Source organism: Salmo salar, chromosome 13 (genome assembly GCF_965601325.2).
Source record: "Salmo salar chromosome 13, fSalSal1, whole genome shotgun sequence".
NCBI classification, from domain to species: domain Eukaryota; kingdom Metazoa; phylum Chordata; class Actinopteri; order Salmoniformes; family Salmonidae; genus Salmo; species Salmo salar.
Window position 1 is genome coordinate 22,710,150 of NC_138303.1, and position 18,829 is coordinate 22,728,978.

At 44.3% G+C, this 18,829-nt stretch overlaps 1 protein-coding gene across 4 annotated transcripts in view; it reads left to right on the plus strand.

Annotated features, from left to right (window-relative positions):
- The window catches only part of grip2a (glutamate receptor interacting protein 2a), a 53,786-nt gene extending 36,953 nt beyond the window's left edge, over positions 1-16,833 (plus strand). For 2 of the 4 annotated variants that reach the window (XM_014134917.3, XM_082959889.1), the window contains exons 19-24: positions 2,830-3,009; positions 3,154-3,325; positions 4,473-4,587; positions 4,995-5,219; positions 13,941-14,087; positions 14,176-16,833. In XM_014134917.3, coding sequence (XP_013990392.1) covers positions 2,830-3,009; positions 3,154-3,325; positions 4,473-4,587; positions 4,995-5,219; positions 13,941-14,087; positions 14,176-14,373 — 1,037 coding nt within the window. In that variant the 3' untranslated portion in view covers positions 14,374-16,833. Of the gene's footprint in view, positions 1-2,829; positions 3,010-3,153; positions 3,326-4,472; positions 4,588-4,994; positions 5,220-8,615; positions 11,785-13,940; positions 14,088-14,175 lie in introns of those variants that run through there. The other 2 variants (XR_014379992.1, XM_082959890.1) reach the window with 2 other exon arrangements.
- The last annotated feature ends 1,996 nt before the right edge of the window (positions 16,834-18,829 follow it).

Below are 18,829 nucleotides of genomic sequence, written 5' to 3' on the forward strand. Positions count from 1 at the left end.
AACAAGGCAGCAAAACATGACAACACAGCATGGTAGCAACACAACATGATAACAACATGGTAGCAACACAACATGGTAGCAGCACAAAACATGGTACAAACATTATTGGGCAAAGTCAACAGCACAAAGGTCAAGAAGGTAGAGACAACAATACCTCATACAAAGCAGCCACAACTGTCAGTAAGAGTGTCCACGATTGAGTCTTTGAATGAAGAGATTTGAGATAAAACTGTCCAGTTTGAGTGTTTGGTGCAGCTCGTTCCAGTCCTTAGCTGGAGCGAACTGAAAAGAGGAGCGACCCAGGGATGTGTGCGCTTTGGGGACCTTGAACAGAATGTGACTGGCAGAATGGGTGTGTAGAATGAGGGCTGCAGTAGATATCTCAGATAGGCCTAACTCCCCCCTAAGAGGGTTTTATAAATATGCATCAACCAGTGTGTCTTGGGATGAGTATACAGAGATGACCAGTTTACAGAGGAGTATAGAGTGCAGTGATGTGTCCTATAAGTAGCATTGGTGGCAAATCTGATGGCCGAATGGTAAAGAACATCTAGCCGCTCGAGAGCACCCTTAACTGCCGATCTATAAATTATGTCTCCGTAATCTAGCATGGGTAGGATGGTCATCTGAATCAGGGTTAGTTTGGCAGCTGGGGTGAAAGAGGAATGATTACGATAAAGTTTAGATTTAACTTTAGCCTGCAGCTTTGATATGTGCTGAGAGAAGGACAGTACACCGTCTAGCCATACTCCCAAGTACTTGTATGAGGTGACTACCTCAAGCTCCAAACCCTCAGAGGTAGTAATCACACCGGTGGGAAGAGGGGCATTCTTCTTACCAAACCACATGACCTTTGTTTTGGAGGTGTTCAGAACAAGTTTCAGGGTAGAGAAAGCTTGTTGGACACTAAGAAAGCTTTGTTGTAGAGCATTTAACACAAAATCCGTGGAGGGGCCAGCTGAGTATGACTATCATCTGCGTATACAGTTGAAGTCGGGAGTTTACATACACTTAGGTTGGAGTCATTAAATCTAGTTTTTCAACCACTCCACACATTTCTTGTTAACAAACTATAGTTTTGGCAAGTCTGTTAGGACATCTACTTTGTGCATGACTCAAGTAAAGTTTACATTCACCTTAGCCAAATACATTTAAACTCAGTTTTTCATAATTCCAGACATTTAATCCTAGTAAATATTCCCTCTTAGGTCAGTTATGATCAACACTTTATTTTAAGAATGTGAAATGTCATAATAGTGGAGAATGATTTATTTAAACTTTTATTTCATTCATCACGTTCTCAGTGGGTCAGAAGTTTACATACTCAATTAGTATTTGGTAGCGTTGCCTTTAAATTGTTCAACTTGGGTCAAATGTTTCAGGTAGCCTTTCACAAGCTTCCCACAATAAGTTGGGTGAATTTTGGCCCATTCCTCCTGACAGAGCTGGTGCAACTGAGTCAGGTTTGTAGGCCTCCTTGCTCGCACAAGCTTTTTCAGTTATGCCCACAAATCTTCTATAGGATTGAGGTCAGGGCTTTGTGATGGCCACAACAATACTTTGTTTTCCTTAAGCCATTTTGCCACAACTTTAGAAGTATGCTTGGGGTCATTGTTCATTTGGAAGACCCATTTGCGACCAAGCTTTAACTTCCTGACTGATGTCTTGAGATGTTGCTTCAATATATCCACATCGTTTTCCTACCTCATGATGCCATCTATTTTGTGAAGTGCACCAGTCCCTCTTGCAGCAAAACACCCCCACAACATGATGCTGCCACCCCTGTCCTTCACGGTTGGGATGGTGTTCTTTGGCTTGCAAGCCTCCCCTTTTTTCCTCCAAACATAACAATTGTCATTATGGCCAAACAGTTCTATTTTTGTTTCATCAGACCAGAGGACATTTCTCCAAAAAGTACGATCTTTGTCCCCATGTGCAGTTGCAAACCGTAGTCTGGCTTTTTTTATGGCGGTTTTGGAGCAGTGGCTTCTTCCTTGCTGAGCAGCCATTCAGGTTATGTCAATATAGGACTTGTTTTACTGTGGATATAGATATTGCCTTCCTGAGCGGTATGACGGCTGCGTGGTCCCATGGTGTTTATACATGCGTACTATTGTTTGTACAGATGAACGTGGTATCTTCAGGCGTTTGGAAATTGCTCCCAAGGATGAACCAGACTTGTTGCGGTGTACAATTTCTATATATATATTTATTTATTTATTTAGTACACCAAACATTAGGAATACCTTCCTAATATTGAGTTGCACCCCCCCCCCCCCCCCCCCCCCCTTTTGTCCTCAGAACAGCCTCAATTTGTCAGGGCATGGACTTTACAAGATGTCAAAAGCGTTCCACAGGGATGCTGGTCCATGTTGACTCCAATGCTTCCCACAGTTGTGTCAAGTTGGCTGGATGTCCTTTGGGTGGTGGACCATTCTTGAAACACACAGGAAACTATTAAGCTTGACAACCTCAGCAGCGTCGCTCTTCTTGACACAAACCGATGCACCTGGCACCTACTACCATACCCTGTTCAAAGGCACTTCAATCTTTTATCTTGCCCATTCACCCTCTAAATGGCACACATACACAATCCATGTCTCAATTGTCTCGAGGCTTTAAAAATCCTTCTTTAACCTGTCTCCTCTTCATCTGCACTGATTGAAGGGGATTTATCAAGAGACATCATTAAGGAGTCATAGCTTTGACCTGGTCTGTCTGTCATGGAAGGAGCAGTTTTTTTTAAATGTTTTGTACCCTCAGTGTATTTTGTTACATAATTGAGTTATGATTCTCTCTTAACGCTCCACTGACTTTGTTCCCATGCAGAATCAGATGTGCAGCAGATGTCGGAGCAGGCAGGGTTCCTGAGCGACACTGAGGATGAGCTGACTGACTCTCAGAAGACCAGTAAACATTCAGGGGTGTACTCTGCCACTGTGCCCAGCATGGACTCTGCCATGAGCTCCTGGGATGGCTCCGGCATCGATGCTGACTACGGCAGCCAAGGTAAGGACAGAACATGGACGCGTAGTCATTACCAGTTTAGACAACCAGTTTAGGTCACTTTACATGACTCTCCTGAAATCAGTTGTTGGGTGTGTAGAACATTATCATGTTTTTTTTATGTTTCTTTTTATCGCTTGTGTGCAGGAACGTATCTCCACAGAGCTGCAGATTTGACTTTCCAGCCTAATGAGTGGAGACGCACCAAACCACCCAGGACCCACCTCAACTCCATCTCCACTGGCCTTACCGGCCTTACCCACCACTCCCACCTCTACGATGGGAGATACACTGAGGATGACTGGGATAAGGCTACTGGGTGAGTGCCTACTTTAGGCTAGAACAATGGATTTGTAGTTTCAAAGTTTGTCACGTTAACAGGATACAGCAAGTATAAGACAGTACAGTGAAATTCTTACTTGCAAGCTCTTGCAAACAGCAGTATTCAGTATCAAGGTGAGAGGACATTATATAAAGGAAGGAGACACACGAGGAATACGAAGAGAAAGAACACGAGAATGCATGCTATATACAGGGTCCGTGCCAGTACCATGATTACACTGAGCAGGGGGTACTGCTGCCTGGTTCCTGGTCTGTTTGTGCGTCATAAAGCACATAATACAGATCTGGCTAATGGATTTGATAGTTGTAGTAATTTGTTTCATTCTGTGGCTTTCAGTGTTGTTCTTTTTCCTTTTAATCTACGTGTTCTTCCTTCTGTATGCCTCCATGTATGTATAAGCAATGATCATCATAAATGTTGAAGTGAGGTACAAAAAATCTGTCTTTCAAGTCTGGTTTAGTCTAAAACTAAATATGTATTGATTCACTGACAGCTATTGATTTGGAAAGTGAATCCAATAAATCTGCAATGTCACTCAAATATTTGGCTTTAGAATGTTTTTCTAAATCACCACAGTTTCATGCCTCCATTTTATCTGCTCCTATCTGTGCTTTTTCTCCCTTTCTCAGGTACTCTCTCTCTCATCTGCTTTACTAACTGCACGTGAGGCTCCTGGTGTTTCACATAAACGTGTATTTTTCTGTTTTGTCTTCACCAAACCTGTCCCTCTAAAACACCCAAAGGCCCCATGGACACACCTCTGCCTTGTCTGTTGCCTCACTCTTAACTCTTCACTTGATTTTTTTCTGAACTTTTGTGTCCCTCACTGCCACAAACTGTCTACACCCTAAGGCTTTTTGGGTGGCTTAACTTTTAAACGAACTATCTGCATGAAGACTCTTTCTCTTCTAAGGGACTACACTGTTCTGTGTTAGAGAGAGCATTTACTCTTGCCCTCACTGAGGCCTGAAAGGTTTTTAAAGGACCTCTCAACGTCATGCAGTCCGTTGCCTGCATTACCCACGCTGCTTTGCAGGCCACACCTGTTTCAAACCAGTCTCAAAACACCCCAGTCTCTGGACAGCAAGACTCCTCTCATGTTCTGGTTCCTGCATTGTCATAGATACGCCAGCCCCCCTAGTTGCCATGGTACCCTGAAACAGGAGGATAGCTTCTGGTCCCAGGCGCTGCAGGACCTAGAGACCTGCGGCCAATCAGAGATACTCAGGGAGCTGGAGGTAAGCTACATCTCCCTCTATCTGTCTCAATCTGTTACTAAAAGAACCAATTGGGGCGGCAGGTAGCCTAGTGGTTAGAGCGTTGGTCCAGTAACTGAAAGTTGCTTAATCGAATCCCCACAATGTAAAAATCTGTTGAACAAGGCAGTTAATCCACTGCTCCTAGGCCGTCATTGTAAATAAGAATTTGTTCTTAACTGACTTGCCTAGTTAAATAAAATACAAATAAATAAAAGCCTGATTGTCTAGACCGTCCAGACACCTGCTGCCACTTTGATCATTGGAGACATTGGCACAAAGCCTCCCTATTAAATCAAGCTGTGAGTGTGCATGTCTTCAGTTATACAGTATATCATGTTATTTTATTCTCACACCTATAATTTAACAATCCTGTTGTCTTCTCCCAGGCGTCCATGACTGGCAGCACTCTCAGCCTGTATCTGGAGGAAACGAGGTCCCAGGATGACTCAGTGCTACAGAACAGAATCAGTCCTGTGAAGAGGGGTCCCATTCATGACGAGCCCAAGACCAAAAGCAACCTGCAGAGGTCAAACAGGACCAGGGACACACCACCCAGGGGGAGAGGGGAGCCCCAGGAGACCAACTCCCCTACAACCCTGGAACTACTGAAGGTACATAGCAGGATTGGAGGCGGCATCTCAGTTAATTTAGGAAGTGCATTGAAGTTCCTATTCAAGAACTGAAAAATAATCTGAATTTCAGACTTGTACAGAAGGTCAGCCTTGTCAATCTGATTGGCCTGCAGCCCTGTCAATCACTCTTCATACCTCTGTTCGCTTGGACACACTCCAGGGCTCCAGCCCCGCATAACTCGTGTTAGATCGTGTTCACTTGCCGTCTCAAGAAGCAACAAGTATTTTGTAATGACGGACTTCAACATGCTGTTTTCCTATCTTGAAGTGTTGTGCGTCCATCAAACATGTAAGTGTTGTGAAATATGTATAGATGTGCAATGTCTGACCCAGGACGAGGCCTATTTGTTAGGCTTTGATTGTTTCAGAGTGAAGTTTATGGTTAGCTTGTAGCTAATGCTAGCGCTATTGTTATTCATGCATGTCTTTGTATTGCCATATTATAAGTAGCCTATTGCATTTCTACATGTGTGTTGCTATACCTTTGCATTCGTTCATGTTTATATTATGCCACAATTTTCTCTTTGGATTATTATTGTATTGCATGTACAGTACCAGTCAAAAGTTTGGACACACCTACTCATTCAAGGGTTTTTCTTTATTTTGACTTTTCTACATTGTAGAACAATAGTGAAGACATCAAAACTGAGATTCTACAAAGTAGCCACCGTTTGCCTTGATGACAGCTTTGAACACTCTTGGCATACTCTCAACTCGCTTCACCTAGAATGCTTTTCCGACAGTCTTGAAGTAGTTCCCACATATGCTGAGCACTTGTTGGCTGCTTTTCCTTCACTGTGCAGTCCAAGTCCTCCCAAACCATCTCAATTGGGTTAAGGTTGGGTGATTGTGGAGGCCAGGTCTTCTGATGCAGCTCTCCTTCTTGATCAAATAACCCTTACACAGCCTGGAGGTGTGTTCGATCATTGTCCTGTTGAAAAACAAACAATAGTCCCACTAAGCGCTGTAGTAGCTATGCTGGTGTGCCTTGAATTCTTAATGAATCACCGACAGTGTCCATGCTTCACGGTAGGAACCACACGTGAAGATCATCAGTTCACCTACTCTGCATCACAAAGACACAGCGGTTGAAACCAAAAATCTCAAATTTGGACTCATCAGACCAAAGGACAGATTTCCACAGGTCTAATGTCCATTGCGCGTGTTTCTTGGCCCAAGCAAGTCTCTTCTTATTATTGGTGTCCTTTAGTAGTGGTTTCTTTGCAGCAATTCGACCATGAAGGCCTGATCCATTCAGTCTCCTCTGAACAGTTGATGTTGAAGTGCGTCTGTTACTTGCGTCTGTTACTCTGTGAAGCATTTATTTGTGCTGCAATTTCTGAGGCTGGTAACTGAAGAAATGAATTTATCCCCTGCAGCAGAGGTAACTTTGGGTCTTCCTTTCCTGTGGTGGTGCTCATGAGAGCCAGTTTCATCATCAGTGCTTGGTGGTTTTTGCGACTGCACTTAAAGAAACTTTCAAAGTTCTTGAAATTTTCCGCCTTGACTGAACTTCATGTCTTAAGGCAATGATGGACTGTCATTTTGCTTTGCTTATTTGAGCTTTTCTTGCCATAATATGGGCTTGGTATTTTACCAAATAGGGCTGTCTTGTCACAACACAACTGATTGGCTGAAACACACCCTAGTCAACAGCCAGTGGAATCGCGTGGCGCGAAATACAAATACCTCAAAAATGCTATAACTTCAATTTCTCAAACATATGACTATTTTACACCATTTTAAAGACAAGAGCCTCGTTAATCTAACCACATTGTCCGATTTCAAAAAGGCTTTACAGCGAAAGCAAAACATTAGATTGTCAGGAGAGTACCTTGCCAAAAATAATCACACAGCCATTTTCAAAGCAAGCATATATGTCACAAAAACCAAAACCACAGCTAAATGCAGCACTAACCTTTGATGATCTTCATCAGATGACACTCCTAGGACATTATGTTATACAATACATGCATGTTTTGTTCAATCAAGTTCATATTTATATCAAAAACCAGCTTTTTACATTAGCATGTGATGTTCAGAACTAGCATACCCACCGCAAACTTCCGGTGAATTTACTAAATTACTCATGATAAATGTTGACAAAATACATAATTATTTTAAGAATTATACATACAGAACTCCTTTATCCAATCGCGGTGTCAGATTTTAAAATAGCTTTTCGGCGAAAGCACATTTTGCAATATTCTGAGTACATAGCTCGGCCATCACGGCTAGCTATTTTGACACCCACCAAGTTTGGGGCTCACTAAACTCAGAATTACTATTAGAAAAATTGGATTACCTTTGCTGTTCTTCGTCAAAATGCACTCCCAGGACTTCTCCTTCAACAACAAATGTTGTTTTGGTTCGAAATAATCCATAGTTATATTGAAATAGCTCCGTTTTGTTCGTGCGTTCAGGTCACTATCCGAAGGGTGACGCGCAAGCACATTTCGTGACAAAATAATTCTAAATATTCCATTACCGTACTTCGAAGCATGTCAAACGCTGTTTAAAATCAATTTTTATGCTATTTTTCTCGTAAAATAGCGATAATATTCCAACCGGGCGACGTTGTATTCATTCAAAGGCTGAAAGAAAAAAATAGAGAATTCTCGTGAACACACATCTGTCTCACTGTCCCCAGGCTGACCACTTACAAACTCTCCTGCTGTTCTTCGCCCAGCTTACAGCAGACACCCCATTCCACTTTGTGGCGCCTTCTGAGAGCCAATGGAAGCCTTAGAAAATGTCATGTTACAGCACAGATGCTGTTTTTTTCAATAGAGATGCAACAGAAGGACAACAAATTGTCAGACAGGGCACTTCCTGTATTGAATCTTCTCAGGTTTTGGCCTGCCATATGAGTTCTGTTATACTCAGACACCATTCAAACAGTTTTAGAAACTTTAGAGTGTTTTCTATCCAAATCTACTAATTATATGCATATTCTCATTTCTGGGCAAGAGTAGTAACCAGTTTAAATCGGGTACGTTTTTTATCTGGCCGTGCAAATACTGCCCCCTAGCCCCAACAGGTTTTAAGAAGGAAAGAAATTCCACAAATTAACTTGAAATCCATTCCAGGTGACTACCTCATGAAGCTGTTTGAGATAATGCCAATAGTGTGCAAAGCTGTCAAAGGCAAAGGGTGGCTACTTTGAAGAATCTCAAATATAACATATATTTTAGTTAAAAAAAAAAATGGGTTACTACATGATTCCATATGTTATTTCATAGTTTATGTCTTCACTATATGCAATGTACAAAAACCTTGGAATGAGTAGGTGTCCAAACTTTTGACTGGTACTGTATATCTATTTCTTGGTCTCTTAAGTGGATCCTAATGCTTGTGTTGTTTCTCCCTTTTTAGAACCACACAACAATATAAAGAACATTAATGGAATCAGCTGTGTCGGTGTGTGCGCGTGGTGGTGACCAAGTGTTCAGTATGGGCCTCAGCATGGTGTTTTAACCAGACAACACTGTAGTGAGAAGAACCTAAGCAATCAGCATAAGTTACTTGCGGGTGAGGGCATTCGCAGCCGAGCTCCTGTTAGCCAATTTTCCGTTGTCCTGGGGATCGCCGGATTTAGCTACCAATATATATATATTTTTTTTTATTCGAGACGGATTCTGACCTGCTATAGTTAAGATGTTTAGGTACCGAAAGAGGAGTTTGTGCATCTCACCACGAGACGACCGTCACCACCCACCTCAGCCCACCCCCGCCATACGAAGCGATCATGCACCTGAGCCTTCCTCACTTTCTCATCCAAGAGACTACTACAAGTGGTGAGAGAGTGACCACACCCTCTCCAGTTAGGAGCTGCAGAGGGACTACTGATCTATGAGCAGGAAGAGCTCAGGAGGGCGTACTCTAGGTCCTCCCGGCTTGAGTCACCGCCACGGGAGCACCATTACTGCCGTTATTCTCCTGACCGCAACTACTCTAGGCCCCCCTGGCTAGAGCCATCATCATGGCCTCAGAAGCACCACCACTGCTGATACTTCCATAGTCGGCCCGGCTGCTCCCCTGAGAGACTACTCCAGGCCTCCCCGGCCAGAGTGTTCACCACCTCCATGGGAGCATTGGGACTTCCACTATGTTCCGAGGTGGCCCACAGAGCGGAGTTGCTCCAGGCCCCCCCGGCTGGAGCCTACGTATCTTTAAATTTTTTTTACATCCCTTTTTCTCCCCAATTTTGTGGTATCCAATTGGTAGTTACAGTCTTGTCCCATCGCTGCAACTCCCATACGGACTTGGGAGAGGCGAAGGTCGAGAGCCGTGCATCCTCCGAAGCACAACCCAACCAAGCCGCACTGCTTCTTGACACAATACCCATTTACCCGGAAGCCAGCCGCACCAATGTGTCGGAGGAAACACCCTACACCTGGTGACCATGTCAGCGTGCACTGCACCCGGCCCACCACAAGATTCACTAGTGTGTGGTGGGACAAGTACATCCCTGCCGGCCAAACTCTCCCCTAAACCGGACAATGCTGCGACAGAGCCTGGACTCGAACACAGAATCTCTAGTGGCACAGCTAGCACTGTGATGCAGTGCCTTAGACCCCTGCGCCACTCGGGAGGCCCCGCCTATGTCGTATCTACCAGAGCGTCGGGAACGCCTCCTGGCCCAGATCCCAAGCCAAGCTGTGCATTCTATGCCTGCTCCTAGTATGTAACCACAGCCTGCAGCTACTGGCAAGGTTAAGTACAGGCTTATCCACCCCGGCTTGCCAGCACCATGCTAATTCCAGCCCCAAGGGTCCTGCTACCTCCAGACCTACCAGATGTCGCTTCGGGACCTGCCACACGTCGCCTTGAGTATCCCACCAGAAGTCACCCCTGGTGTCCCCCCTGACCTAATGTCCAGTTCCCTTCCCTCCTGGTAGGGTCAGAGATTCAGTTTCCTGCCTACCTGGCAGGTGTAAAGTGTTCAGGCTTAGAGCCTCCTGCCCTGCTAGGCCTCAAGTGTGCTGCACTAGGCTCACTGTCTCCAGACTGTCAGCTCTCGGTCCCTAGCACTATGTCATCAGTCTCCAGCTGTGCTAGGTCTGTCTCCCCAGCACTAGTCTGCCCTCAGTACCTAGCCCAGGTGGGTCATCAGGCTTCTACCCGGTTAGGCTCAGAGTTACCAGTTCCTCTAGTAGGCCCAGAGCTCCACTGCTCTCCTAGCCATCAGTCGTTCTCCCTGGCAGGTCCAGAGTCAGTGTGAGTCAGTCTCCCTGTCAGGTCCAGAGTGGGTGTCCCCTCTTAGGTCCAGAGCCACTTTACCTGTCAGGCCCAAAGCCCACAGCCATCAGATGTTTTAGTTTCAAAGTCTCCAGCTCTAGTCAACTCTCAGTCCACTGCTCCACCAGGCTAAAGGTTCTTTGCCACACTAGGTCTGCAGCTTCTGCCCTCAGTTAGTCTGCAGCCCCCAGTCTCAGTTGACAAGCAGTCCGCTCCCTCAGTGCTACATGCCAAACCTCCTGCCCCATCTCCGGGTCCTAGCCTGCTCCACCATGGGTCCTCACCTGCTCCAGCCTGGGTCCTCACCTGCTCCACCATGGGTGCCATTGCTTTCAGCAGTGGTGAGGCAGTCACCAACCTCCACTGCAACAGCCAGTGAGCTGCTAACAACAGTTGTGGCCGGCGTGCCACAGTCCTCCTCTGCAGTAGGCAAGCTACCACCTCCAGCCATGACCAGCCTCCGGCATTGTACTCAGCGCCAACAGATGGACTAGAGTTAGAGGGTCTTTTGCAACACTTGTGTTGTTCCATGGGGCTGCCCAAAGCTGTCTCTGCGCCTATGTGCACCTCCATTCCCTGGCGGCTCCTAAGCCTCTTATGTATACCAGTGCCGGCACCCTCCTGGCCCCCATGGTCCCCTAAATTGATACCCTTCACTGCTCTGGTCCCTTCACTGCTCTGCCCTGCCTATCCTGCAGGATAGGACTAGGCCCTTTCAGGACTTAACCCCCAAATAAATCCAGGTGTGGCTATACAAAAGGCTGCCCCTCTCAAACTGATTGGCCTGCAGCCCTGTCAATCACCCATTCACACTTCCGTTCATCCAACCAATCAGGGCACTTGGACGCACTCCAGGGCTCCGCCCCGCACACCTCATGGTAGGGCTTGTTCACCGGCCGTCTCGAGAAGAATAAGTATTGTGTAATGACTGACTTCAACATGCTGTTTCCCTTTCTTGAAGTATCTTGAACATGTAAGTGTTGTGAAATATGTGTAGGTGTGTGCAATGTCTGACCCAGGACGAGGCCTATTTGTTAGTCTTTGAGTGTTTCTGAGTGAAGTTTGTTATGGTTAGCTTGTAGCTAATGCATGTCTTTGTATTGTCATATAAGTAGCCTATTGCATTTCAACACGTGTGTTGCTATACCTTTGCATTCGTTTATGTTCATATTATGCCACAGTTTTCTCTTTGTATTATTGTATTGCATGTATATCTATTTCTTAGTCTTATAAGTGGACCCTAATGCTTGTATTGTTCCTCCCTTTTTAGAACCACACAACAATATAAAGAACGTTAATGGAATCAGCTGTGTGTGCGTGTGTTGGTGACCAAGTGTTCAGTATGGGCCTCAACATGGTGTTTTAACACACAGTGCGTGGGTAAAGCCACCACAAGGCCATATTACAACCTACACTGTATGTGTTCTGATAATTGCGTTGTTTGCTGTCAATTCACATGCCTTGCGACTGTGATATATATATATATATATATATATATATATATATATATATATATATATATATATATGCCTACAGGCCAAGACAAGACAATGGCAGAACAAATTCAACCACACCTTTGTTTTATAACAAAACCGGATAGCAACCTCTGTCCGGTGAAGTCTGAGAGGCATATGTAACAGACAGTTACATGACCTACAGCATGGTTAAGTAAATTAATGTTTCCAACATTTTCGGACCACTAAACAACTATGGATTTAGAACCACAGAGTTACCACAAGTCGCAAAATAACAGGAGTTGCCTCCACTATTCCAGCACCATCTCAACTTCATTTAAACTCCAGCACCATCTCAACTTCATTTCAACATCAAATCACCCCTGCTTAGTCTAAAACAGTGACAACTAAAAGATACCAGAATTTTTCATTTATTTTATTTTAATTTAGTCCAACATAAGCTAAATATGATGTGGCTGTCCATGGTTCTGATTTCTGTTTGCGCACATGTGTGCCCGTTCGTGCAAGTAGAAAAACATGTTGAGTCACCCTACTTGCAGAGAAACGCCAATGCCATCCTCTTTCATGTTGACGAAACGGTCTATCACGCTGTCATACAGTACAAGCTTTAATCTTTTGTTGTCCTAGACTACCTGGCTAAAATGCTTGCTCGCCTAACTTCCATTCATGGGAAACGTTAGCTCGTTAATATTAGCCTTCCACCTCTAGCTGCGTATTGAACTTCCATCATCTCAGGCCAGGGGCACAACAATGTATGAATTAATGGTTGGATCAGAATCGCCATTATAATCATTGGCCAGTACAGATAATTAAGTAAAACCACAGCTCCAAATCCCTATGTCCATCCATGGCTAATTTAGGAAAGAGCCAATTTTAGCTAGCTAGCCACCGGAGGACGACAACACGAGATGCAACAAGTCGTATTGTTTCTGTTTAATGACCTATGCTCTCAAAGCAATTTGATAGGAGAGACGCCAAATCCAAGCTAGCTACCCTTGACACTATTTTAAAAAAAAAATAATAAATTCACCAGGACCATTCAGTTAAGCTGTGAATGTCAAGGGAGACCAAATGCTCACTGGCTTCCCTTGCATTTAATGCTACAGGTGGCAACAATGTCATACTCGTTTGGACCAGACAGTATCAGATAGATGGCCTACATGTAGAGAGACAGAGGGAAGCTGATTCACTCGCTCGGTTGCTTTCTCCTGTGAGATACATTCAGCCTCTTGCGAATTGAACAACATTTTAGGGTGAAGCCTGGCTTCCCTTCGCACCCATGAATACACACCACTGCACGCTACTCTGCCCATGACAGGTCTAACTGGACCCAGTGGATGCCAGGCCAGTCAGGACTTGTAGTGTGTGGGATAATAGATAAAAACATAGTTAAAACCGCACACTGAGCCGAATGCTTTGACTCCTCACTCTTCTCTGATGCCTCAGACTGCTGCTTGGCAGTCCCTATACTGCTTGGAAATGGCAGACGTGACCTAAACACTATATGTACAGAAGTCTGTTCTGTTGTGCTGTAATGTACTGTTGGCTTAGGAGGTAGGTTGAGTAAGGGCACAAGCACTTTGAAACTGAACGCCCTTAAAAACAAACATTCATTGAAGATTGAATACATAATTGTTGATATTGGTGTAATTACCCTTGACAGTCATAATCCTACATTAATCTTAGATTCTGCGTCATTTACATTGCAAAAAAAATATCACAATATGAGTGGCTGAGCCTGTAGATGCATGACCTGTAAAGCTCAATTCACATGACTTGCGCAAGAACGGCATAGTACTGAGCGAGCTATTGTTGTTCCACGGTGGAGGCATTGTGCTCCGCAAGAGGGTTGCGGCGAGCAAGGTCCTTTGGGGTCAGAGTCATTGCACTCCGACTTTAAGTAAATTTACACCCCACACTGTGCCGGACCCAATGGAGAGCTTGGCGACTTGCACGAGTCAAGTCCTTACTGTCTGTCCTTTAGGTGACCCTGAGGAAGGACCCAGACTGTGGAGACTTCGGCTTCAGTGTGTCAGATGGCCTCCTGGAGAAGGGTGCCTACGTCAACATGATCCGACCAGATGGTCCTGCCGACCAGGCCGGGTTGAAACCCTACGACCGCATTCTGCAGGTACACATCTTTGTTCAACTAATGTATTATTTTTTTTCCTACAGTATCTACATCTGTGTGTTATGTTACCTGACCCTTCCTGTCCCAGGTGAATCGAGCAAGGACCAGAGACTTTGACTGCTGCCTGACCGTCCCCCTCATCACTGAAGCAGGAGACAGCTTGGACCTGGTAATCAGCAGGAACCCCCTGGCACAGGCAGATAATGGGCCACCTCAGGACTGCGAGGACCCGTCTGATTCACTGTTGGACTTCCCATATTACAGGACCAACAGTATCGCCCTGTGACGAAGGTCCAGGTGGGAGATTATGGATTAATAGGCACTGCACATTACACACACTGATTTTGTTTCATATCTTTTGTACAGACGCACACACAGAACCACATTCACACGTGAGCATACATGTGTACGTGAATATTCACACAGACACACTGTCATTCACACTGCGTGACCAGTGTTAGCCAGTCTAATCATGTGATCTAGAGCAGAGGAGACTCTGTCAGGCTCCTAGGGCCGTTGTGGAAAAAACATGTCGTTACGTAACAGCTTCTGGATGACAACGCTAGCGTTGCTCAGTTCTGCAGAAATCTTAGAGAAACACAAACACGCACTTCCATCCCAGAGAAGCAGGCGGGTTTGGCACAGCATTTATTTTTTATTTTATTTATTGTTTGTGCAATTGACCCTCTGTGACCTTTTGCTGGGGATTGGTGCAGTTACATGTACACACACACTTGACACACGAACGTGGGCACATGCTGTGCTGGACTATTATTTAAGCCATGGGTTGGCTGGCTGCCTTCTCTTTCCCCTCCTGGCCCACATTGCCAACCCCAAGGAAAAAACAGCTAACTAGCACCTCCAAATAGATAGAATGCCAAACTGTCACTCACTGTTACTTGCCAAGTATTGCAAATATTTCTATTTTAGATCCCCCACTCTATCCTGAAGTCTAAAATGTTTGTGTAAATGGACTTGGTGACTCAGGTCCAGGTTTTATCCCTGTTATTAAATGGCCATCATATGAAGGACAAATACTTACGAATGACTGTTTTATCACATCACCTACTTTGTCCACAACAAAAGTTACATTTCAGAATGTTTATTTTTCTCATTACATTTCTCACACTGTGTTAAATGCTACTGGATAGACTGGGCAGGAATGTGTAATTCATACTTTTTGGGGATCAGTGTTTTTGTTTCGCAAGGTTCTTGTCAACGGTTTTATGTAATCAAGTTCACTATTTATTTTACCAAACCACACACTTGTTGCTAGCATGCACTAGAAGTTCACCCAAATCAGATCCATGCACTGGTAGTTCACCCAAATCAGATCCATGCACTGGTAGTTCACCCAAATCAGATCCATGCACTGGTAGTTCACCCAAATCAGATCCATGCACTGGTAGTTCACCCAAATCAGATCCATGCACTGGTAGTTCACCCAAATCAGATCCAGGCACTGGTAGTTCACCCAAATCAGATCCAGGCACTGGTAGTTCACCCAAATCAGATCCAGGCACTAGATTGACTTGTTTTGTCACTCATGATTAGATTGTATTATACCACGATTGGTGATAGTCACATTATTTTGAAAAGCTTTGTCACCCACTAAAGGAGTGTTCCTTATCATAAACACTACTTGATTCTGTTGTTCAGATCACATATCTTTAGATTTCACCCTCAATATCAGCATCTCCCATGTGAGGCCAGGAGTTTTTCCTGACTCGGAAAACCTAGCTCTAGTCCTTATGTATACACGTTTCAGAAGGCATTATACCAGTGTATTGACTCTCAGGAGTCCAGGGTGTGGTTTCCCCACAAACAGACTCTTAAGTGAATCACATCCCCTGCCAAATGTGGAATAAAATACATTTCAATTGAGATGAGTGATTTCCTTTAAAACCATTTTCATGTATCTGTTGAGTTGAGGCCCCAACTCTCAATAAGGTGTGGCCTTGGATTAGAGTATTTTTCTGAACCTCCATGGCTGTTTCTACCATCCATGTTAGTAAGCATGTAGCTATAGGATTTAATGCCCCACCCAGTAGAAAGCTCACATTGTTCACAAGGGGGAATTTTGGAACATTTCTGCGCTGAACAATTGCCATCTCTTTCCTGCTCCGTCAGACCGAATGTTCCCCAGAGATGTTTCTGTTTTATCATGGCATTGTATGGTTTTATAAAGCTCTTACATAATGTGTCTGGCCCTGGCCTGCTTACCAAGCTGCCTCAGTGGAAATAAGATGATTTGTTTAATTTAATGTAATGGCTGGTGTAGAGATGTAGTGAGAATGCAGTCATGCTGTCCCGTTCAGGGCTCAACTATCTGCTTTTTAATCCTCAGGAAGGAAACCATGTTTTTAGATTATTTCATCACACATGAAAAATGTCCCATTTGATACAGAGGACTATTTTGTTTTTATACATTTTATTTGAGGTGCTTCTGAATATTATTCAGTACATGGTCTCCCTATGTATAATGTTTTTATTTGTAATGACATCCTGCGTGTGGTTTCTGTATGTAAGATGTGACTGACTGCACTATCTGTTCTCTGTATAGTTCTTCTGTTTACATGGTTCCCCAGCTGCATCCAATCATTGCTATTTAAGTAGGGGGGGGGGGGGGATCTGAGCCAATTTGAAGGAATTTGGTTTGTGAGATGTACATGCAATGGATGTAATTTTATTCTTTAATGAGATGTATTTCCTGCTTTTTATGAAAATAAAGATATGACTAATGGTGTCTTTTTTTTAAAAAAATTTTTCTTGAATTCTTCTACCTGAGCTGTGATCTTTGCTAGTTCAGGTATTGAGCAAACACTACACGGATCCTCTACCATTGGACATTAAGTGAAGGAATGTTTGCAGAAAGAACAATGTCCTGAATAGTTTGGTTAATTAAGGATTTCATGCCTATTTCTACAAAGAAAGACCTTACTCCAGCCTTGTTTGGCCAGCCTCCCCCACACTATTGATGCCAGGTAACAAGCTGAACATAAATCTACAATGGTCTGACCCTCCACACTCCCACTGTTCTGTAGATGTGAACGTCATGTCTTTGTGGGTGAGGGAGCATGGTGTCGACATGGTTTCCACCGGTCAATGGATTTATGGCAGAGAGGACACCTAGGATCGTTTACCAGAAGTGTCAATGAGCTGTCACGCTGGCTGCCGTAGGGCCGACCCAAGGGGGCAAAGTAGGACTCAAGTTCAAATAAATATAGTTGGCTATTTTGGGGGATGGGGTGCAAGGTGTATTGTGATTTGTTGAAGCAGCACTTGCTGAACAAAACAGTATTGATCAGCAAGGTGATGGAGATGAGCAGTCATATTATATTCCTTTCGGTATTAATCAGGTATTACATTACTCATCACATGAGCATAGTGCACTGAACCGCCTCAGCTACACCCATATGTTTCTGGCACTGGCAACAGGGTCTGAGTTTTCCACAACACCAGAGGGACTTCTCAACTGTACTACGCCCCTGTCTACCATTCCAAGGTTTCACCTACCTTTTAATGCCCATTTTGGCTAAAACTAGCTAGATTAGAGGCCCAGTGCAGTCAAAAATGTTTCTGTGTTTTATATACTCAGTGGACAGTTTATTAGGTACACCAACCCGTTCACGGAAATGGTTTGAGTCATGTGACCGTGGTTTGCTATGTAAACCAGGTAGACAGGCATCGAGGCATTCAGTTACTGTTTGATTAAATGTTAGAATGGGCAAAACAAGTGACCTAAGCGACTTTGAGCGTGGTATGATCATCAGTGACGGGTGCCCCGGTTCCAGTATCTCAGAAACAGCTGGCATCCTGGGATTTTCACGCATGACAGTGTCTAGGATTTACTGAGAATGATGCGACAAACAAAAAACATCCAATCAGCAGCAGTCCTGATTATGATGAGAGGTCGAAGGAGAATGGCAAGAATTTTTAGCTGTCAGCTAAAAACAAGGAGAGGCTCCAGTGGGCACGTGATCAGCAACACTGGAGGGGGAAAACATTGTCTGGTCCGACGAATCCCGGTTCCTGTTGCGTCATGCTGATGGCAGAGTCAGGATTTGGCTTATGCAGAAAGAGTCCATGGCCCCCCTGGTGTCAACGGTACAGGCTGGTGGCGGTGGTGTAATGGTGTGGGGAATGTTTTCCTGGCAACGTTAGGTCCCTTAAGACCATTTGCGCGAAGTTTGCATGCCCCAAAGAAATCAGGCTGTTCTGGAGGCAAAGGGGAGTCCGACCCAATACTAGATATACCTACAAATTGTGTGTATATTTCCACACAATGAGGTTGGAATAATACTGTGAAAGTGATGATAATGCCCTTTTAGTGTACGAGCGAGTGTAAGAGCTGAAGATCCGCCAGAAATTTCTGCCTGTTTTGGTGGGATGGAGTTTTCGCCTTCCCTGGTGACAACACCAGGCAGTAAATTTGTTAATAGACCATCAAGAAAGAGAGTTCCAAACCTCTGCTATTAACAGCTAATTTTATTTTGTCCCCTCCCCACTCAAACCACTCTGACAGTCCTAGTACAATTTTTGCTTGAGAATTGCTCTTTGCTAAGAACCTATTCTTTTTTTCACCCTTTTAATTGAAAAGAATTACAGTAAGGTGCTTTTAATTGTTACCCATAAAGGATTTGATACTGAGATAAAAACGGCTGCATTGGACCTGATTCTAATCTGTTGAAAGTTAAGTAATTCTGAGAGGAACGTATAGGATGTGTCTGTCGAGGTCATCT